A 24102-nucleotide genomic window follows, 5' to 3' on the forward strand; every position below is an offset into this window, starting at 1 on the left:
AAAAAAAAAAAAAAAAAAAAAAAAAAAAAAAAAAAAAAAAAAAAAAATTGAGGTATGAAATTAAGTCCTCCTAGAGCAATATATCTTAAAAGCTTTGCCTCAGAATCCTGTTAAACTTGAGCTCCCCCCCAAAATTGAGCCCAACAATTGCACTGCTAATTTATTTTACTACACACATGCATAATTATTTATAATGCATGTGTACATAAGAATCTTCGTTGTTACAATAATATGTAATACCAAAAGAGAGAAACACTGAATTTTTCAATTAAGTAATAGTTTAAATTTGGGGTTATTTACACAGTGGAATATGATACAGCTATTAAAACAATAGCATTTACAGACATTGAAAAATCCAAGTTAAAAAGCAAGCTGCAAAAGTAGTATGTTTTAAAGCCTTAAATTTTGTAAAACTTGTAAAATTAAAAAAAAAAAATTTTGTAAAAATTAAAATCACTAACAATATTAATTCAATAGAAAAACCGTAACAGCCATTTTCCTCTAGAAAAAGATAATTGCACTGTATTTCTGTACCATTTGAGTTTTTGTGAGTATGAATTAAGTACTTCTTAGAAAATGTTATTTTCAATTTGACCTCTGAGAATCATGTCTAACTAGAATCAATGGTGAATGCATGTCTATCTACAGCAAAGGGTATTACTTACCATTTTAATTGGATATCCAATACAACATAGGATTATTTTTGTGGCCACTTAAGCAAGATAGCAGTGAATAATTTTTAATTTATTGGTGATCTAGAGCAGGACTTCCCAAGTGTCTCAGTGGTAAAGAATCTGCCTGCCTATACAGGAGACATGGGCTCGATGCCTGGGTCGGAAAGATCCCCTGGATAAGGAAGCAGCAACCCACTCCAGTATTCTTGCCTGGGAAATCCCATGGACAGAGGAGCCTGATAGGCTCCAGTCCATGGGGTTGCAAAAGAATTGAACATGACTTTGTGACTAAACAACACAACAATCTAGAGCAACGGTTCTTAATCAGTGATGGTTTTGCCAAAGGGGATATTTAGCAATATTTTGGGTTATGACAACTGTATGCATGTATGTGTGTGTGTTATTGCTAGCTAGTGAGAAAGAGGCCAGGGATGCCACTAAACAGCCTACAACAGATAAAGCAACAGATAACAAATATAACAAATAACACAGATGGCAAAGAATTACCCGACCTAAAATGCTAAAATGAGGAACACTAACTAGTCTAGTTTTGCTAGGATGTAACACTTTCTTAGAAATCCTTTACCCTTGGAAATAATTGGGATACTTTACCTGCACTTGGGATGATTTCTGAGTTTGCTCTTTTGTTTTTCTTTTTAAATTCCCATCTCTACACAATGAACACAATAATCTCAAATGGAACAATTATAAGAAAATATGTAACTGACAGTGTATCATTACACAGTTCCAGGTCCAGGGCAGATACTGAATAAACTTTGAAAGCCTGGCTGTCTCAATTCTTACAATGTTACAAGATAGTATGTAAAAGGAGTTTTCAAACTAGCTGATTGTCTTATTAAAACTATGTATAGGGTTAAATTAGACTATCTCAGGTCTATACAAATTTATGGCATTTTAAAGACTTCTTTTCCATGTTTAATGACTTATTGAAAAGGAAAAAAGGTCTCTTTTTCAGATTTTGATGCAACAGAGGATGGAAGTTACAAATAAAGCCTCTGGAGTTGGGACTGCCTGTCTTTAAATTCCACTTTAATCATTTACTAGCTATGAACTTCTCTGATTCAACCTCTTCACTTGTAAAATGGGGATAATGAGCCTTCCCTTTGGTGGGTTTTTGTAATATGACAAGCCAAGGATGCAGCAGTCATGAGACTTGCAGGAAAAGATCTGGAATTGGAGCCATTATCATTACTACACTCTTCGGTCCTTGGTCTGAGAATCTCTCTTTCCCAATTCAACCCCACTCAGACAGCACTGTCACCCCCCCAGACTGTCAGACCCTTCTAAAAGGCTCTTCATTCTAAGAGGAGCCCATCTTTGGTGCCTAGCCTGAGGTAGGCTGTCAAAACAGTGCTGAATGATGGGCAGAAAAATGGAAGGAATCATTTCAGAATATTAAATGCACCTTGAATAATCAAGAACTGAAAGTAATTGTTATACTTCACTATTTTTTCTATTGTGGTTAAAAAAGTATATCAGAATGATATACTTACTCCATCCTTCCAATCAATCCTTTAACTACCCATTCTGGAATGTACTAATGAATCATTTTCTTCTTGATTGGGTTAACAATTACACAAATACTTTTCTTATGGTTATTTAAGTTATACATATATTTTATGTTCTCTGCATACATGTTTTAAAACGTACAATTTAAAAATACATGTTTTTAAACAAAAGGCCTAAGGGTTGAAATTTTTCTGAATATAGGAAGAATAAACTGTGATAAAGTATTAAGGGAATTCATTCTTATCATGTGCACAATAAACAACTTGAGAGACATCTAGCTTGAGCAAAATCAAATTTTCCACTTAAGAAAGTTTCTGAATTACCAGTTGCATTTCCCTTTCATCTGAGCCGCCTCAATAAAGGTCCCACAGAAAAATGGGTATAGAATTACTTAGTCCATCCTAGCTAGAATATGAATGGGGCCAAAATGTCACATATAAAAATCTAAATCAAACTTTATTTGATCATGACTTGAGGCAATTAAGGCAAGAAAAAAATGAAACACACATGCATGCACTTACCAAGACAGTTGCAAGTAGGCAATTCAGAATCTTTCGTTGTGGACACCAGGGTTTTCGTAGGATTGGTAAAGAAGTTCATCGCATAATCATTAAAACTTTTCTGTGCACTGTTTATTGGGGAACATTCTGATGTTCCAACACTAGATGAACAGACGTCCTCTTCACTTTTGGTAGAAACCACTGTAATTCCACCTGAACATACTACATTTAGGTTCCTGAGAATTTGTGCTGGGTCTGGCAAAGGGGTCTCATGAGAGATACCAGGAAATGTTGGCAGTCTCTGATGCATGAGTTGGTCTTTAACATCCTCTTGGAACTGTCTTTGGTCACTGCCATCCAGGACATTAGCACACTGGTTGGTTGGAGAGGCTGGCTGGAGTAAAGGATGAGCTTTCTGATTGACATTCACTGTTGGCTGTACCTGAGTATATGCATTTTCTGTAAACGCCTGCCCATTGGATTCTGTTTTTAACTGGATTATGGGGATAGAATCCAGGGGTTCAACCTTCATCTTTTCCTGTGCTAATTCAGGATAATATCTCTCAAATTTTATCTGAGTGAGTGGAGGAAATAATTTTTTGTGTTCTAATGTTGAACTTGTTTGAGTCAGTGGTTTCCATACTTTAGTTAGGGGAGGAATTTTTCCCAATAGAATGGGAAAATCATGTGGACCAAATTGACCAAATCTTTGAAATTTAGATGCTATCCAAATGTCATGTAATTTACTATACTCATATGACAACTGTTCCTGCTTTTTCTGGTCATTTTCTTGACAACTTATGACCATGTGCTTTTTTTTCCGTCTATCTCTTGATGGAGTAGATTTTGTCTTTTTCTGGATTGTGTTCTTTTGCTTTGTTACTGATGAGCCTTGATTATTTTGTACACTGGAAGGTGGTTTCTGTGGTGTTGTGCCCATCTCTTGGTTATACTTTTGCTGGACATTATATGCAACAAGGCTTGTTGGTGTACTTTCAACTTTTTTGTCCTCTGGTTTCACATAATTGAATTTAATCATTGATGCAAGTTGTGTTAACTGTGCGGCAACATCTTCTTCTATCTTACTATGAACTGAATCTTGGCATGATGAATTATCCTTTGAATCCAACTTGATGCTGTTGTCCAGTGACTGGTTACAATACTCTGATTTGCTAGTTATTGTGGTCAACTGCTGCAAATTCCTAGAACTGTCGAGAGTAATCCTACCTTGAGCAATATTTTTATTGTTATCTGTTTTAGATGAATTTGAATTTGGTATAAAAAGTGATATTGAATTTGTGACCGTTGAATTTTCCTGTGCCTTTGTGGATGCTTGGTCACTAGGTGAGCTGTTGTGTGACTTAGAAATGATATTTTGGCCATTGAACACTACAGTGTTGCATGAGCTTTGCTTTTCCAAAGACGGACAGTGATGAAGGCTCTGTGGCTCCCCTTTTAAGCTTGGGTCTTGGAGGTCTTTTCTCACAGAATACAGAATAGCTTTACAGCTGTTAAGCAAACTAGCTGTTCTCTGTTCTGTTTCTTCATCCTTCTCTGACTTCGATGGAGAGGAATTTTCTGATGGGGCTTCTGAAAGTTGTGTGAGAGCTTCTATGGCCACTACTTGTTCTAGTGTTAATCTCCTATCTTTCATTAGGGATAGGAGACTTGGTTGAAGTGTTGACCCTTCTTTTAGTTCTCTATTTGCGATAATTTCTAGGGATTTTGGTTGATCACTTTCATTGTGTATACTAGGATGACTATTTAAGTTGCAATTCACAGGATCTGGGAAAGACTTACAATTAAAGCCAGGCTTCTGAATAACCAAAACATTACTCTTCCCCTTGAGATGATCACAGCTCGCACTAGTAGCAATGGCGCTCATGACATTGTTGTGGTTTGCGGTGTCTTTCAGGAATTTATAAGGATTGTTTTCAAATGCCTTGCCAAGTTCTTCAATGTTGATTTTTTTAAAAGACAAATTTGTTTCAGTTGGTAAATAGTGTACATTTTTAATGCCATTTCTTACAGTTTGTGCAAACAATTTTTGAGGTTCAAGGAGGTCAGTAAGTAGAATTTTTTTCCTGTCATCTTCAGAGTTTTTCAAATTTTCAACTTCTGTTTTAATTGTACTAAATTCTCCTTTGACATGATCAGTTAAGTGTGATTTCTTGTTTTGGGTCCAATTCTCCACTTCAATACCTGTCATACTTTCTTCATTTTTAGTTACATTTTCTAAGGGACATGAATTCAATTCCAATCTCTGTTCTTCCTCATGACCACAACTACTGTATTCCATGGATTCTGACTTGGGGCCATTTACCAGTTTGTTGTCAAAATCTGCCTATAAAATAAACACAGAAATTACTCATATAATCTACTCCAATATCTGAGGAAGAGTCATAAGAACTTTACAATTTATTTATTTATTTCCATTTATTTGCATTAGTTGGAGGCTAATTACTTTACAATGTTGTAGTGGTTTTTGCCATACATTGACATGAATCAGCCATGGATTTACATGTGTTCCCCAACCCGATCCCCCTGCCTCCCTCTCCATCCCATCCCTCTGGGTCTTCCCAGTGCACCAGCCCTGAGCACTTGTCTCATGCATCCAACCTGGGCTGGTGATCTGTTTCACCCTTGATAGTATACTTGTTTTAATGTTCAATGCTACTTTACAATTTAAAAGCAACTAAATGTGAAGTCCCTGAAAACATTTTATTTTCACTTTTTATATTTTCCAATAAGTTATAAAAAATCAATAAGGAGAAAAGAAAAAAAGAGAGGTAGAAACCGTCATAATCCCATGCCTGTTAATATTTTGGTATATTCATTTTTCCCAAAATAAAATTTTTTTACAGTGAAAAAAAATTGTAAAATATTTTCACAATTGGTGTCATTCAATGAGCAATACCTACTATTTCAATGCAAGCTGTAATGAGACACACACACATACAAAAAAATCATATCTCATCATAGGTAAATCTATGGCTGATTCATGTTGATGTTTGGTAGAAACAAACAATACTGTAAAGCAATTATCCTTCAATTAAAATAAATAAATTAAAAAATATATAAATCATAAATACTTATATAGCTTGCTGGATTTTCACAAAACTGCTATGTACCCAAATCCCACCAAGAAATTTACATCTAATAAACAAGGTCCTACATTACTGCACATAGTATATTTAATATCCTATGATAAACCATAATGGAAAAGAATATAAAAAAGGATTTATATAGATATAACAAACACTTTGCTATACAACAGTAACACTGCAAATCAGCTATATTTTGATTAAAAATTTAAAAATTAATTTTAAAAAACTTATCATCATCACTCCAAAACCAAGGGTAACCACTGATTTGACATCTTAGATTTCTTTTGCTTATTTCCATACTTTATACAACTGACTTTCTTTTACTCAAAATTATATTTGTGGTAGTCATCCATGTTGTAAAGTGTAATTGTAATCCATTGATTCCTCCTGCTATACAGTAATTCATTGATTGACTATATAATATATTTTTCTGTTCTATTGTAGATGGACATTCATTTTTAGTTTTTGGCTACAACAAAGTACACTGTAACATATTACTGTTATCTTTTGGTGAACTTATATGTACATGGGGTGGAGGGAAGTGCTGGATCATTCAGCGTGTGTATTAATATATGTGCATGCAACTTCAGCTTTAGGAAATAGGCCAAAGAATTTTCTATAGTGGTTATCGATATATACTCCCACAAGAAATATTAATATGTTTCCATTTTTATTAACAATTAGTTCACATTCTTATCAAAACTTAGTATTTTCTGTCTTAACACGTTAACCATTCTGGTGAGTGGGTAGTGACATCCCTTTTTAAAATTTTTTTGAGATGAACTTCCCATAAGATAAAATTCATCATTTTACCATTTAAAGTTGTATAATTCTGTGATTGCATTCACAATATTGTGCAACAACCACCTTTAATTCCCAAACACTGTCATTGCTTCTGAGAGAAACACTGAACTCATTAAGGAATCAGTATCCCCCTCTCTAACCCGTATCTTTTGTAAACCTTGAAACAAGGATTTCCCTGGTAGTCCAGTGGTTAAGACGGTGCACTCTCAATGCAACGGGGCACAGGTTTGACCCCTGGTCAGAAAACTAAGATCCCGCCTGCCGCACAGTGCTCATCCAAAGTTATACCACAGGATGACACCAGAGGGGACATTTCTGTCAGGAGCAAATAGAAAACAATCTCTATATTTAACATGGTGCTGGATGTTTTAGTCAATGCCAGAAAGACAGTAAAATCTAAATATAAAAATATTGAATAAATGATGATATAATTGACTCTAATAGAAAAATCAAGAGTATTGACTAAAAGCAAAAAAAGATTCAGAGTTCAGAAGGGCCATATCTAATTTCCTGTCATGGTACAGGTTACATAGGCTATGGTTAACATATCAAAATTCATTAAAAAAATGCAATATCAGATATACATATTACATACACATAACAACTTTGTAAAAATAAATAAGATAGCCAATTTTTTTAAAAAAAGCATTATTTAAAATTTTAATATTAAAAGGAATAATAAGTTAAGCATTCCAGGTAAATGAGCAAATTAAGAGAATAAGTTCAATAATATTTAATATTATTGTTAAAATGCTGGCATTTGTAAGCAGCAGAGAAAATTATCAATTTCTTAATAATGACAAGAAAGAAGTTTGATCTTTATAACATGCAACAAAAATTCCAGATTTATTAATAATTTAAATAGAAGAAAATTTAGAAAGTACGAAAAATCTTCCAAAGCAAGAGCAAAAAGTGGCAAGCCATAAAAAAGATAGAATCCTTTGACTACATATATTAACACTCTTAAAGGCAAAGACATTTTAATATGCTTTTTAAATTGCTGATCGCAGCCTGAGTCCCAATACCAATTTCATGCTTTGTAACAAATGCTTTTTAATAGAATATTAAAGAAAAATAAGTATACTATATTTAGTAAAGATAAGTATTATCATAAAAATCTTTTATGTATGGTTTTGTGTCCATGTACTGAATAAGGATGTAAACTGTATTTACTTCCTGATTTGCATAGCTACTTACAAAGGTAGGAGAAATATTGTCAAAATTAAAGTGAAATTTTTACTGAAAAATTTATATTGAAATTTTTTAAAAATCAAATGACACACTGGAAAAATACAAGATATATAGTTACTGTTCTTAATGAAAAAAAATTTCTGAGAAATTAAAAAGGAAAATGATTCAATAGAACACTGAGGAAAGAACAGGCATAAGTAATTCACTTAGGTAGAAATCAAAAGGATCAAAATCTATCCAACTTCTTACTAGTAGTAAATGAAAATGCAATCCAAATTGCAAAAACAAAATGTAAGCAACTCATAATGCAAAATATCATTTAGAGAAAGTATGAAATGAACTCTCATATATTCACTCTGTGAATTAATGTGCAGTCATTATGTATCAATCTAGTGACTGCATGGCAAGATATTCATAATATATCATTAACCCAAAATAATGTGTGATAACATGCAAGAAATTAAAACATCTCTTTTAATTTAAAATATACAAACAGTAGGAATTCCCTGGCAGTCCAGTGCTTAGGACTCAGCACTTTCACTGCCTTGGCCTGGGTTCAAGCCCTGGTCAGGGATCTAACATCTCACAAGCTTTGCTGGCATGGTGAAACAAAAAGTACATCCAAATAATGTATCCATCACAAAGTGGATATAGATGGAACACACCTCAACATAATAAAGGCCGTTATAATAAGCCATAAGCCCACAGCTAACATCTTATTCAAGAGTGAAAAGCTGAAAAGCATATCCTGTAAGATCAGGAACAAGACAAGGATACTCGCTCTTAGTACTTTTATTCACCATAGTATTGATAGTCTTAGACATGGCAATCAGACAGAAAGAAGAAATAAAAGATGGCTAAAAGATATCACATCGAAAGATGTTCAGCATCACTAATCAGAGAAATGCAAATCAAAACCACGAGATATCACTTCACATCAGAATGGCTATCATCAAAAAGACCACAAATAGCACATGTTGGTGAAGACGTGGAGAAAAGGGAACTCGTATACATTGTTGGTAGGAATATAAATTGGTGCAGCCACTATGGAGAACATTATTGAGGTTCCTCAACAAAGTAAAAATAGAATTACCACATGATCCAGCAATTCTACTCCTAGGTATTTATCTAAAGAAAATGAAGACAGTAATTCAAAAAGATACATACACCCCCAATGTTTATAGTGGAAGTATTTTTTTTTCAAATCAATTTAGTATTATCCTGACAGCTGGCATCATTAATCCTTTAATAGAAACCACTTAAAATTAGCCAAATATCTAAGATAATTACATGCACTAAAGATATACAAAGTATAACCATTTAAAAAGTAATAGATACCATAATTTGTACCTGACCATAACTTCTGTATTCAGAAATGATTGTAAAATTAAAATCTAAGATAAAATCTGTATACCATATACTTTGAGTGCTTTACATCTTAGAAAACAAAGGTAGTCTTTCACTGTTACACATTTAGTGTCCCTGGTGAGCTGAGGAGAGAAACACCAGGAAACTTAGAATTTTTGTACTTTTCTCTTAATGACTGTTGCGCATGCTGTGGTGCTCTGAGGTAGGTCTGGTGAAGGTCCATGAGACAAGGCTTTAGAATTTCCAGTGGATATCCAGTGTTTTATGCTAATGATTCAGGCCAGCTTTGTCTCATGACTGTGTTGACTGCTACATGAAAGACCACGGCAGTGATAACCGATGGCAAATATTGTAGATATGAGTCAGCGTCTATCAAACTTCACTCTCGCAAAAGCACTGCTAAACTTTCAACTTTGCCTTTTGCAGGCTGCTGATGCAGAAAGTACTGGGTAAGAAACTGATTTACTGTTTGTAGAGCTAAGTCAAAAGCAAGGACTTTCAAGACTAGGTGCTGCCTTCTCAGAACTTGTTTCTTGGTTTAAGTGTCATCTGTAATGTATAGAAATTCTGCTACTTCTGGGGGGTCTATTTCTTCAAACTTTGAGGCTAACAGCATAGCAGCAGTGCCCACAAGTTGAAGTTATCCTCTCAACACAGACATGGATGAAAGTAAACCTATCAAGGTAGTTCACAGCCAAATGCAGGGTCTCATTTTGTAGTTTATATTCTTCTCCTGCCTCAACTAACCAGTTCTCGAGGATAGCCTTCTCGAGGATAGCCTTCATACTGTTAGTAACGTCTGGCTGTTTCTTCATGTAACCCATGTTAGGCTCACATTTAACCTCCATTTCCCTAAGGTATGTGTGAACGTCCTCATGGTAGTCTGGTCCTTCATTAACACTCCCTGGCTTTTCATCTTCCAATACAATTGATGTGTCCATAGTATGTGGTGACTCCAAACTACCATCCATTGGAATCAGAGGTTCCAGTGGTTTTCTTGGTCCTGGTAAAGTAACAGCCAGGACATCTTCACTTTCTGCTTTTTTAGATTCAGTTGGCCTCTTTTGCATTCTTCGGTTTCATCCACGTGAATGGTAAAGGCAGGCTGTTTCCTGTTTACTTTCCAGGGAGGAACAGTGATATGCTAATCATTTATAGGAAGATCCTTAAGAGGTGCAACCCGTCAGGGGTTAGGCCTCTGAGGTGCTGGACCCTGTGAGTTTCCGGCCTTCAACCACCAGCCCACCCGGTCGGGGGCTGCTGGGCGGGTGCCTCCTTCTCAGGGTTGGTGTTCTCCTAGTCCTCCCGGAAAGCTATCCGCTGCAGTGTTGGCGCCGAACCCGCCTAGCGGGCCAGCGGCCGGGGCGCGGAGCTGCCCACCATCGCTGCTCCCGGGGCGCGGTGGTTCAGCCCTGCATCCCGCAGACCCCCAGAGGAACTCTCCAAACGTACCCGCCCGTGGCAGCCTGAGCCAGCCTGCCCGCCCACCCAGGGGGACCGTGTCGGACCAGCGAGGTTGCTAAAGGCGGAGGCAAGCACTGCCAGGCCTGGAGGGACAAGGACGCCTCGGAAATGAAGCGAGCAGCCTGCTGAAGCAGCCCGTTCTTGCAGTTCAAATGTATAGCAGAAATTATTTAAATAGCCAAGATATGGATACAACCTCCATGTCCATCAACAGATAAGTGGATAAAGATGTTGGTTTATTATATAAACTGGAATGTACTCAGCCATAAAAAGGGATGGATTTTTGCCCTTTGCAACAACATGGATGAACTTGGAAAATATTATGCTTAGTGAAATAAGTCAGACAAATACTATATGATATCACTTATATCTGGAATCTAAAAGATAAAATGAATGAATTTAACAAAACAGAAACAGAATCATATATATAGAGAACTAGTGGTTACTAGTGGGGAGAAGAATGGGGAGAGGGTCAAATTGGGGTAGGGAATTAAGAGGTATCAACTACTATGCGGAGGAGCCTGGTAGGCTGCAGTCCATGGGGTCCCTACAAATCGGACACGACTGAGCGACTTCGCTTTCACTTTTCACTCTTGCTTTGGAGAAGGACATGGCAACCCACTCCAGTATTCTTGCCTAGAGAATCCCAGGGACGGGGGAGCCTGGTGGGCTGCCGTCTATGGGGTCGCACAGAGTCGGACATGACTGAAGTGACTTAGCAGCAGCAGCAGCAACTATGTATGAAATAAATAGGACCTAGCATACAGCAGAGGGAATGTAACCAATATTTTTTGTATTTTTTTTGTAACCAATATTTTATAGTAACTTTAAATGAAGTAAATAATCTATATAAAAATTTTGAATCCTATGTCGTATACCTGAAATTATTATTTTAAATAAACTATTCCTCAATTTAAAAAATACATAAAATCAACTTATTTAAATAGATAAAATCTAAGTAAATTCTATATAGGTTTGTTTTTAAAAAGAAGTGTTGAAAAGAAACCAATTTATTTGCCATTACTATTTAATCTTGAATACTAACATGGAGAAGGAAAGAGAGCAATCCTTAGGAATTGTACAACCCAGGATATGCTACTTAACCTATAGTTTTCTCTTTTTAAGAGATCATATATGATTGTGATGGTAATTAAGTGAGATAACTATGTCAGATAATTGACTCAAGAGCACAGTGACAATAAGCTATCACTAAGAGAGAGTACAATTTCATCACAACAGTTATAATTCAAAAGCCATTAGCTGTATTCTAATATAGTCATTACTTGCAATAACTCATTTAATCTTCATACAACCCTGACATAGGCACTGTGAAAAGATGCTCGACATTAAAAGAAATGCAAATTAAAATGACATTTAAAGAAAATAAAATGACATTTTTCATTTATTAGAATAGCAGTCAAAAAGTTTCACCACCTAGACCCTTTGGCAAGCTGTGAGGAAATAAACTCACATATTGATGGTGAAAGTACAAAGTGGTGCAATCCCTATGAAAGGCAATTTGGCAATAATTATCAAAATTAAGTGCAACTTTAATACGGCAGTTTGAAATTTATCCCAGTTATACCTGCATATAACTACATGTTTTGACAGCTTTGTATATTTAAACAAATAGCTGAAAAGATTCCAATGTTCATCTGTAACAGACTAATTCAATTGTGATGTAGCTATATAATGCCTTGCAACTATAAAAAGGGATAAAAAACTCCATAGCTAACAGGAAAAGATTATATGTGAAATACATTTTGTAGAAAAAGAAACAATATACACATTCATATTTGCATAAAGTTACTCTGGAGGAATACAAAAGAAAGTAATGGTGAATAGAAAGAGTTTAGGAGCAATACTTCATAGTGAGGAAACAGCAAAGGTTTATTTAGGCTAGATATGTTTAAAAGCTATTTTGACTTTTTAATATATTTCCCTTAAAAGTAAACAAAAATTGACAGAGGAGTCTATGCAAAGACTTCAAAGAATAGTAAGTGAAAGAAATCTAAATGCAGAATAGTTTATGTAGTATCAAATTACAAATTAGAGCATAAGGAAGAGTGCAGAGTACATATTTTTTGATAATACTTGTTTAAGATATTTTAGGAAGGCTACATACAACAGTCAACATTTGTCTTTTAGAAACTCTACTCCGTGGTATTCTGATAAACGTTTAACAATCAGCTTGGGAAGTGGTGGGGAGGAAGCCCTATTTTGTAGGGTTGGCCAATTTTTGTGGTGCCAATCCACTATCAAAGTGACCAACTAAGTAAGAGTTGGGGAGAAATGCACACACCTAACAAGCTGGAAGGAGCTGTTTCCATGACATCACTGAGAGCGTGAATCCAACTACTTGAAAGAGGCCCCAGTGGCTACAGCTTTTTACTGACAATTTTATTGGCATTTAATCTGCCTAGGTATAGTCTATTTCCTGAACACCCATCTTGAAGTGCAAATTATTGGGTTGGCCAAAAATTTCCTTTGGGTTTTTCTGGAAGCTGTCTGTTAAAGCAAACCCAAATAACTACCTACTTCTGTTTGTATCTCTTCTCCTCCTACTCCAGCCCCTCCCCACCCCAGTTCCATTCTTGTCCTCTACTACTCCAAAAAGACCCAAGGGTACAGTTTAAAAGACAGTAAATGATTTCAAAGTCCCCTAGTTGTCTGTCTTCCATTAAATACCCATCCCAAGATTACAGGTTGCATGCACTCTGAACTAACAGGAATGTTGAACTCCTTAGATGAGATCTGGATCCAATAGTTCCCAAGATACTGCCATGTTCTCATTTTTCCACATTCCTATCCTCAGGACACTCTTACACCTACTCCTGCAGGAGCCAAATGGTACTGAGGAAAGAGGCCTTCTATTCTGAAAATTCTGACTCTGCCCTTTGAACAGGATCTGCTTGTAGCCCCTCCCAACACATGCTCACATTCCATAAGTGCTGCATTTCCTACATCCAGAAACAGGTACCCAGACTACATGAAAAAATAAAAACTTTCAAAGCATTTTCAGAGCTTTCGTCCAACAAGACTATGACCTTTACTACACAGGTAGATCAGTTTGTTTCTTAAACTACTTTTCATCTTTTTCCCACCCCTTATTGCAGAAGTCTTTTAAAACATTTTTCCCTAATATTCCTCCCTAGAAGATCTTAATACCTCCCCGGAAGATTGTAATATCATAGATATAGTGTGTATCTGTTTACATACGGTGACCTCATTGTGATATCTTAAGTTTTTTCAACCCCTCCCCCACCAAGAACCAATTTTTTTCACCTCCTTGGAGGAAAAAGCAATCTTAAAAACTGACAAATAGAGCAGCAGGAGCAGCCCATAGTGTATTAATCCCTAATCAGAAGTGATATCTTCCAAGTCTGCTTTCTCAACCTGAAAATTGAGCATCTGAAGGAAAATCCAAGGGAAAACCACTGAGGCCTCCATTAATTTTGACTTTAAGAAGACACAATCATTTCTGACACTGTATTTTCCCCTCACATTCCCTTTAAAATACAGCATGAAAAAGACACACAGAGGTCAGCCCTGCTCTCCAACCTACCACCAAACAATGCTCACCACAACTGCTTGCTAACAAAATCAAATTTAAGTCAAAAGTAAGTAGAGATGAACCAGTGACTCACCAAAGATCCATGTAAGGAAATTCTAAAATAAGCATTTGACACACACATACATTAAAAATATCCTCATTCAAAGGGGATCTACTTTATTTTACTAGAGCAGTGAAATTACCTACTCCAGAATCCCAGCCATTAATTTCCCCTTTTCCTTTTTTAGGCATAAAAAAGGAATACCTGCCCTACCAAGATTTGTAACCCTAACATTCTTTTTTAGTTTTGCCTCTTATCTGTTTCTCCAGTTTGCCTACACAGCTACCCAGTGAGGGATTTCAAAGGCCACAGATAGGCAGGGCTGGGTCAGCCAGAAGAGGGGGAGCATAGAGAATGGGTGAGTATACACCCCAACCTATCCTACCTTGGTGCCACAGGGCCTTATGGCTTTTCCAAGCTTGTGCCGAATAGGAGCCATGGAAGAAACTACAGATGTTTCCCAATTCTCTCCTTCAGATCCAGAAGCCAGATCCAAAAGCTTTCCTAAAGTTTTCATTCTTATCCCCCAGAACTCCACCCTCATTTGGCCACAGGGTTTTAGAATCCACAGTAAATCCTTTACTTGGGGGTGGGGCAAAGGAGGAGACTTTAACTAAAGGGAGGGACAACTTCTATTTAGTCAAAAATGAAGTTAATTGCAAATGAGTTCCAAAGTACAAAAACCACTACAATATTGTAAAGTAATTAGCCTCCAACTAATAAAAATAAATGGAAAAAATAATAATAAAACATAAAAAAAAAAAACCCTGACCTAAGAGCTAAACCTCTCTAGTCATAGATGACCTTGTCTTAGACCACCTCCTCAGAAGCTAAGAGCCAGTATAATTTATTCCTAGTGAAAAAGATAAAAATCCAGAACTTCCCTGGCGGTCCACAGGGCTCAAGTTCAACCCCTAGTGAGGAAACAGTTTCCACATGCCTCGAGGCATAGGAAAAAAAAAAAGTATGTAAGACATAAAAAAAAAAAAAGGAAAGATAAAAACCCCCTCTCTGGTGGCAAGGCTAAAAGCACCAAGGCCAAGACTGTCCTTCAATAAGAGCCCATTATGGTACCTCCCTCAGGAAAAAAATGAAGACAATTGAAATCAGCCAGCCCACCAAGTACACTTGATTCTCTCGTGGCAAAAACAAAATGAAGAGACAAGCTTTGGGGATCTGGTTCTGTGGTTATTGAAAAGGTGGCAGGTAATTCCCGAACCTACAGCACCACTTCTATCATACTATAGTTTGATTGAAGTAACTGAAGGTCCACCATTTGTAACATTGCTAGCCCATAATAAATGTGTTAATTCATGTAAAAACAACAAAAGACAAAAAAAAAAAACCCAGACTCCAAATCTGCCTCAAGCTATCAACCCACTAAATTCCCTCCTCATTCAAGTATCTTCAGGTAACCCCTTCAGGTTACCCCTCAAGGTTATAAATTACTTCTGAACTGCCAAATCCAAACATTCCTTAAATGTTACACACCTACTCTGCTCTTTTGTAGATGCCCAAGGGGATTCTCCAATGAAACTAAAATCTAGATCTCCCCTGGAGTCTCACTCTTGAATGTCTGTCCCTTGGCTATAGGTGTGTCCCCCTAAGCCTGTTCCTTAGAAGATTCTAAATCCACTGCCTTTTTGTCCTTCATACTTTTCATGAACAACCCTATCCAAGCTTAAAATTAATAACCAACTCTGATGTTCAGTGTATTATTCTTTACACTTTTTACATACTTTAACTGTTTCATGTATTTTTAATAATGTGAGCTTTCCCAGAATGAAACTGACAACTCCCCTTTCTATTGCTTACCAACCACATGGCATAAAGTTCCATAGATCCCCTTTGCACCTCAATTTCCTTACAATAACTCAACTGACACATACTACTATATATAAAATAGATAACCAACAAGGACCTACTGTATAGCACAGGAAACGATACTCAATAATTTATAACAACCTATAAGGGAAAAGAATCTAAAAAAGAAGTGCACTTAAATTAACACGATATTGTAAATCAACCATTGTTGTTGCTGTCCAACTGTTTGCGACTCTATGGACTGCAGCACGCCAGGCTTCCCTGTCCTTCATCATATTCAGGAGCATGCTCAAACTCATGTCCATTGACTCAGTGATGCCATCCAACCATCTCATCTTCTGTCGTCCCCTTCTCCTCCTGCCTTCACTCTTTCTCAGAATTAGGGTCTTTTCTAATGAGTCAGCTCTCCGCATCAGGTGGCCAAAGTATTGAAGCTTCAGTTTCAGCATCAGTCCTTCCGATGAATATTCACTATTGATTTCCTTTAGGATTTACTGGTTTGATCTCCTTGCAGCCCAAGGGACTCTCAAGAGTATTCTCCAACTTCACAGTTCAAAACAACTATACTTAAATTAAAAAGCAATAATTTCTCAGGATTTAAAAAATAATTTTAAAAAGATATATAACTACTGTATAGCACAGTACATACTACATCTATTCAGCTATCTGTGAGTTATAGCAGAACAACATTGCTTTTTAAATAAAATATCATAACTTAATCTCCAAATTCAGTGTAAGCACATAGGTTTCACACAGGGCTTCCCTGGTGTCTCAGATAGTAAAGAACCTGCCTGCTTTGCAGGAAACCCAGGTTCAGTGCCTGGGCCAGGAAGATCCCCTGGAGAAGGGAATAGCAATCCACTCCAGTATTCTTGCCTGGAGAACTCCATGGACAGAGGAGCCTGAGGGCTACAGTCCATGGAGTCAAAGAGTCAAACAGGACTGAGAGACTAGCACTTTCACTTTTCACACAGGGTTCCCACAAATTATTCAGGAAAGGAGTGAAACTGGGACCCAATTTAGAGGCTAGTTCTTAAGGAGGCAGTCAGAGGTCACCTTCTATTTCTCCCACAAATATTCATTGGCCTATAAATCCTCTTCAAAATGACCCTGGTATATTTTACTTTCTCATATAATTTTTCTTCAAATTTGTTAGTTTCATGTAATTAGGAGAAAAAGATACGGTGAAAACTTCTTGGTATTAAGTAATACCATACTATGAATTGCCATATTAATTTTAAAAACAGAAGAAGAACATACAAATTGCAGATTATTTAATCCAACCACACGAGTTTTTCCAAATGCAGTTTACACGCACTTTTTTGGGCTTGTCTGTTAATGACACTTAAACTCTCCTCAAGATTTCAGGAGATTAGTAATCTTGTTTTCCACTAGGGTTTAACCCCTCTCAAATCAGTCTACCTGGAATGTTCCCTCATGATCAAAGATAATATTCAAAGACCTTGCCTCACCTAACTCCCTCCCGAAGGCCATCAGATAACTAGGTAATTCATGATCCTATGAAGAACCAAGAAAGGTTTTAGTTTTTGATTCTTTCCACATCGCCCACGTGCATGCATGCACAGTGGTGGCACAGTGGGAAAGAACCCTCCTGCCAATGCAGGAGACATGGGTTCAATCGCTGGGTCAGGAAGATCCCCTGAAGAAGGAAATGGCAATCCACTTCAGTATTCTTGGCTGGAAAATGCCATGGACAGAGGAGCCTGGCAGGCTACTCTTTGGGGTCCCAGAGTCAGATACGACTAGTCATGCACACACATCCACGCTCATGGCCCACATGCCTTGGGTCTCTGCTCCCTTCCTCCAACATTTTCCTTTGAAGAAAATATGTCTATTTCAGTTTAGACTTTCTAAGAACAATAACATAATCTCCAAGAAAACTGACTATTTATTCAGCACTTAGCTGGTGATGGTATGCACAGAGGTATTTATACATTAATAACAGAAAAATCAGAGAGCATTCTGGAGTCAAAGACCCGTAAATCTCTCCCAGCTACCTTCTTCCCAACAGCCTAGGACAAACTGAAATCTTTTGTCTTGAGAAAACAAAAGCCTCCAGAAATATTTAGCTCCCATCCTACCTCACTGCCCTGTTCACAAATAATGTCATCCAAACTGCAATCACCCTATCGTGTACTTTCAACCCATTGTAATTAGGCTTCTGCTCCCACTACCCCATTGAAACTATTGGCATACCCCACTGAAACAAGGCATGTGGGCCAAGATTCACCATTGTAGTCCAAATGCTCACTTAAGATCTTCCTTTCAGTTCTGAGTCCATCATTTCAGTCTCCTGGTTGGCTTCTTCGCCCACATATAAAGGATAGTGTTTCCCTCTGTCTCCTCTCCATCCGACTCATTTATTGGCACACTTGCCTTTCAGTCTATGATTGCCTGCTGTTGATTCTCGCATCAAGAAAAGATATTTCTCCTGAATGTGAAATTCATTTATCCACTAACTGGACATCTTCACCTGGTAATTACAACTGAACCATGTCTAAAAGGGCTTCCCTGATGGCTCAGATGGTAAGGAATTTGCCTGCAATACAGGAGACCCAATTTCTAACCCTTGGTCAGGAAGATCCCCTGGAGAAGGGTGTGGCTCCAGTATTATTGCCTGGAGAATTCCATGGACAAAGGAGCTTGGTGGGCTACAGTCAATGGGGTCATGGAGTGTCGGACAGGACTGAGTGATTAAAACTTTCATGTCTAAAAGTTAATGAATTACCTCATTCTTTGGGCTTGCTTTAACCCCCAAATCCATCTAATGACCCATGAGTCTTCTGAGAAGCCATTAAGTTGAGTAGACCCTTCCATTGATCCCTGTGTTCCCCGTTCCTACTTCTCTGCCTCAGTACATGCATTCAAAATGCTTATAGAGACCAATAACAAGGCATGTATCCATCAAAAGTAGAGAAAAGGGACCAGTTCTTATGGAGCTCACATTTTAATGAGTGGATTAATCTCAGGATTTGGATTGGTTTGCAGAATATAGCACTCCCAAACCTTCATGCTATTCTAAGGAAGCACTGTCCAATGTAAATACAAAGTGAACTACAGAAATCACTTCAAAGCTTTTAGAAGGTATTTTCTTTAGGTAAAAAGAAGCAGGTAAAATAAAATTTAATATATTTCTATTTAAGTCAAGCATATTATTTTGGCATGGAATTAATATAAAAATTATCAGTTTACATTTCTACATAAAACCTATGAAATTTAGTGTATATTTTATACTTAAGTGTTGGTCGCTCAGTCATGCCTGACTCTTTGTGACCCCATGGACTGCAGCCTACCCACCAGGCTCCTCTTTCATGAGATTTTCCAGGCAAGGATACTGGAGTGGGTTTCTATTTCCTTCTCCAGGGGATCTTCCCAACCCAGGGATGGAACCCTGGTCTCCTGCACTGCAGGCAGATTCTTTACCGACTGAGCTACAAGGGAAGCCCGTACTTTATACTTAATGAATCACAATTCAATGCTAAATATTCAATGACTGAGGAAAATGTAGTGGTACCAAAATAAAGTTGTATTTTAAATTTTAAAATTAAAATAAAATAAAAATTGGTTTCTCAGTTGTCCCACCCAAATTTCAAATTATTAGACAATGCAGTTATTTGTAGAATTCATTTGAAATGCAAATCTCATTGCTTTAGGCTATATTCCACACTGCACCTGGCTAAACAACAACATCACCCAAGGGGGTTCTAGAAACCGCACATTCTAAACCAACCCCTGCCTGGTTTCCTTAGATCTGAAGCTAAAAAGCCCATAAAGACTCAAAGAACAGCCTGGTAAAGGAAAGAGGGAAACAAGATTCCCCAGAGCAAAATTCACATTTTTCAGTCCAGCAAACAAGGCCTCCAAGTTCCTGGCTTTGGGCCATATTTTACAGAATGTCTCTTAAACCAACCATACTCCCCTAGCCAGCCCTACCCCCAGCCTTGCTTCCTCTAGGCTATTTTAAGCAGCCCTGTCTATCTTCAAGTAGAACTTAACATAGAAAGCTCTTTGGTCGTCCAATTTGCCTCTAATAAAGAACTAGAGGAAATGTGACACTGTGGAATCAAGTACTTCTTAATGCCTCAGCCTTTTGTATGTTTTCTTGTTGCTGTTGGTGGTGGTGGTTTTATTTTTTTGGCCACATCACAAGTCATGAGGGATCTGATCTCTCAGACAGGGATGAAACACTTTCCCCCTGCAGTGGAAGCCCAGATTAAACACTGGACTGTCCAGGAAATCCCGGATCAAATATTTCTTTTTTTTTTTTTCCCCCAATCAATTATTTGTTATCCTCCTGCCTCACTCAGATAAAAGGGGCTTCCCTGGTGGCTCAGATGGTAAAGAATCTGTCTACAATGCAGGAGACCCAGGTTCAGCCCCTGGGTTGGGAAGATCCCCTGGAGAAGGAAATGGCAACCCACCCCAGTATTCTTTCCTGGAGAATCCCATGGACAGAGGAGCCTGACAGGGTACAGTCCATGGGGTTGCAAAGAGTCAGACATGACTGAGGAACTAATGCACTTAGATAAAACTGAACACTCCCTTCTTTACTATCTCTGCACACATATTTAACACATCAATTGATTGTACTTACTTATTTTGTTGTTCAGTCACTCCATCATGTCTGACTCTTTGAGACCCCATGGACTGTAGCAAGCCAGGCTTCCTTGTCCTTCATTATCTCCTAGAGTTTGGTCAACCATGTCCACTGAGTCAGTGATGCCATCCAACCATCTCGTCCTCTGTTGTCCCCTTCTCCTCCTGCCTTCAATCTTTCCCATCATCAGGGTCTTTTCCAATGACTCTGCTCTTCAAATCAGGTGGCCAAAATATTGGAGCTTCAGCTTCAGCAACAGTCCTTCCAGTGAATATTCAGGGTTGATTTGCTTTAGCATTGGCTCATTTGATCTCCTTGCAATCCAAGGGACTCTCAAGAGTCTTCTCCAACACCACAGTTTGAAAGCATCAATTCTTTGGTCCTCAGCCTTCTTTATGGTCCAACTCTCACATCCATACATAACTACTGGAAAAACCATAACTTTGACCATACAGAACTTTGCCAGCAAAGTAATGTGTCTGCTTTTTAATATGCTGTCTAGGTTGGTCATAGCTTTTCTTCTAAGTAGCAACCACCTTTTAATTTCATGGCTGCAGTCACCATCTGCAGTGATTTTGGAGCCCCCAAATTAAAGTCTGCCACTGTTTCCATTATATCCCCTTCTATTTGCCACAAAGTGATGGGATCATATGCCATGATCTTAGTTTTCTGAATGTTGAGTTTTAAGCCAGCTTTTTCACTCCTCTTTCACTTTCATCAAGAGGCTCTTTAATTCTTCTTTGCTTTCTGCCCTTATGGCAGAAAGTGGTGTCATCAGTATCTGAGGTTATTGATATTTCTCCCGGCAATCTTGATTCCAGTTTGTGCTTCATCCAGCCCAGCATTTCACATGATGTACTCTGCATATAAGTTAAATAAGCAGGGTGAAAATATACAGCCTTGATGTATCCTTTCCCAATTTGGAACCAGTCCATTGTTCCAGGTCTGGTTCTAACTGTTGCTTCTTGACCCGCATACAGGTTTCTCAGGAGGCAGATAAGGTGGTCTGGTATTCCCACCTCTTGAAGAATTTTCCACAGTTAGTTGTCATCCACACAGTCAGAGGCTTTAGCATAGTCAAGGAAGCAAAAGTAGATGTTTTTGTGGAATTCTCTTGCTTTTTACTATGATCCAACAGATGTTGGCAATTTGATCTCTGATTCCTCTGCCTTTTCTAAATTGAGCTTGTACATCTGGAATTTCTCGGTTCACGTACTGTTGAAGCCTGGCTTGGAGGATTTTGAGCCTTACCTTGCTAGCATGTGAAATGAGCACAATTGTGCAGCAGTTTGAATAGTAGTTCTTTACTAATATGAGAATATTTCTGTGAGACTTCTCTAGTGGTCCAATAGTTAAGACCCCGCACTTCCACCGCTTGGTACATGGGCTCGAATTTAGGTGCAGAATTAAGATCCCACTGTGGTGTGCCCGAAAAAGGATTAAAAACAAAAAGTTTGGAGAATATTTATGTAAAGCTTGTTTGAGTTGCATCATAACAACAAATGTTTCAAAAGGATACAGGACTGGGTGAATAAAGTACGGTATGATATCTCTGTACAATATAATTCTAGGTATTCACTAAAACAGTGTCTATTGCAATAACAAAATTTCAAAATATAGCATTAAAAAGGGCAGCTGAAAAATTACATATGATACAGTCCTCTGTGTGTATATGTGGAAAGTGTTAGAGAGAAGTATCTATGTAAGTATAGATTTCAACCATCTGCTACCTTTATAATAAAGGTTGTAAAAATTCTAATTACATAAAAAATAGAAATAAAAATTCAGAAAACCACATCCAGGAAATTTCAGTATCAATAAAATTTCTATGAAAAACTGTTTCATCCAAATAATAATAAGTAAAGAAAAATTAAGGACTTAAATGGACATTTTTCCCAAGAAGACAAACAGGTGGCCAGCAGGTACATGAAAAGAAACTAATCATTATTCGTTATTTAAAAAATACGAATCAAAACCACAATGAGATACTACCTCAAATAAAGTAGTAGCACTATTCAAAATAGTCAAGGTAAGGAAACAATCCCATGAATCGCAGCACGCCAGACCTCCCTGTTCATCACCAACTCCTGGAGTGCACCCAAACCCATGTCCATTGAGTCAGTGATGCCATCCAACCATCTCATCCTCTGTTGTCCCCTTCTCCCACCATCAATCTTTCCCAGCATCAGGGTCTTTTCCAATGAGTCAGCTCTTCGCATCAGGTGGCCAAAGTATTAGAGTTTCAGCTTCAACATCAGTCCTTCCAATGAACACCCAGGACAGATCTCCTTTAGGATGGACTGGTTGGACCTCCTTGCAGTCCAAGGGACTCTCAAGAGTCTTCTCCAACACCACAGTTCAAAAGCACCTATTCTTCAGTGCTCAGCTTTCTTTATAGTCCAACTCTCACATTCATACATGACCACTGGAAAAACCATAGCCTTGACTAGACGGACCTTTGTTGACAAAGTAATGTCTCTACTTTTTAGTATTATATCTAGGTTGGTCATAATTTCCCTTCCAAGGACTAAGTGGCTTCTAATTTCACGGCTGCAATCACCATCTGCAGTGATTTTGGAGCCCCCCAAAATAAAGTCTGCCACTGTTTCCCCATTTTTTCCCATAAAGTGATGGGACCAGATGCCATGATCTTAGTTTTCTGAATGTTGAGCTTTAAGCCAACTTTTTCACTCTCCTCTTTCACTTTCATCAAGAGACTCATTAGTTCTTCTCCACTTTCTGCCATAAGGGTGGTGTCATCTGCATATCTGAGGTTACTGATATTGCCAGGAGAACCCAGCAATCTTGATTCCAGCTTGTGCTTCCTCCAGCCCAGCATTTTTCATGATGTACTCTACATATAAGTTAAATAAGCAGGGTGACAATATACAGCCTTGACGTACTCCTTTACCTATTTGGAACAAGTCTGTTGTCCCATGTCCAGTTCTAACTGTTGTTTCCTGACCTGCATATAGTTTTCTCAAGAAGCAGGTCAGGTGGTCCGGTATTCCCATCTCATTAAGAATTTTCCACAGTTTATTGTGATCCAAACAGTCAAAGGCTTTGGCATAATCAATAAAGCAGAAATAAATGTTTTCCTGGAACTCTCTTGCTTTTCCGATGATCGAGCAGATGTTGGCAATTTGATCTCTGCTTCCTCTGCCTTTTATAAAACCAGCTTGAACATCTGGAAGTTCACAGTTCACCTATTACCGAAGCCTGGCTTGGAGAATTTTGAGTATTACTTTACTAGCGTGTGAGATGAGTGCAATTGTGCGGTAGTTTGAGAATTCTTTGCCTTTGCCTTTCTTAGGGATTGGAATGAAAACTGACCTTTTTCAGTCCTGTGGCCACTGCTGAGTTTTTTTGCTGATTTGCTAACCTATTGAGTGCAGCACTTTTACAACA

The 24102-nt window shown here is 37.8% G+C and overlaps 1 protein-coding gene and 1 pseudogene across 2 annotated transcripts in view; both read right to left on the minus strand.

Moving 5' to 3' along the window:
• Positions 1-24102, minus strand: part of TET1 (tet methylcytosine dioxygenase 1) — a 133682-nt gene that overhangs the window by 42789 nt on the left and 66791 nt on the right. For both annotated transcript variants that reach the window (XM_043476768.1, XM_043476767.1), the window contains exon 4: positions 2726-5048. In XM_043476768.1, the coding sequence (XP_043332703.1) occupies positions 2726-5048 (2323 nt within the window). The remainder of the gene's footprint in view (positions 1-2725; positions 5049-24102) is intronic.
• Positions 8955-10557, minus strand: LOC122446485 (annotated as a pseudogene).

Source organism: Cervus canadensis, chromosome 8, assembly GCF_019320065.1.
Source record: "Cervus canadensis isolate Bull #8, Minnesota chromosome 8, ASM1932006v1, whole genome shotgun sequence".
Classification (NCBI taxonomy): Eukaryota; Metazoa; Chordata; class Mammalia; order Artiodactyla; family Cervidae; genus Cervus; species Cervus canadensis.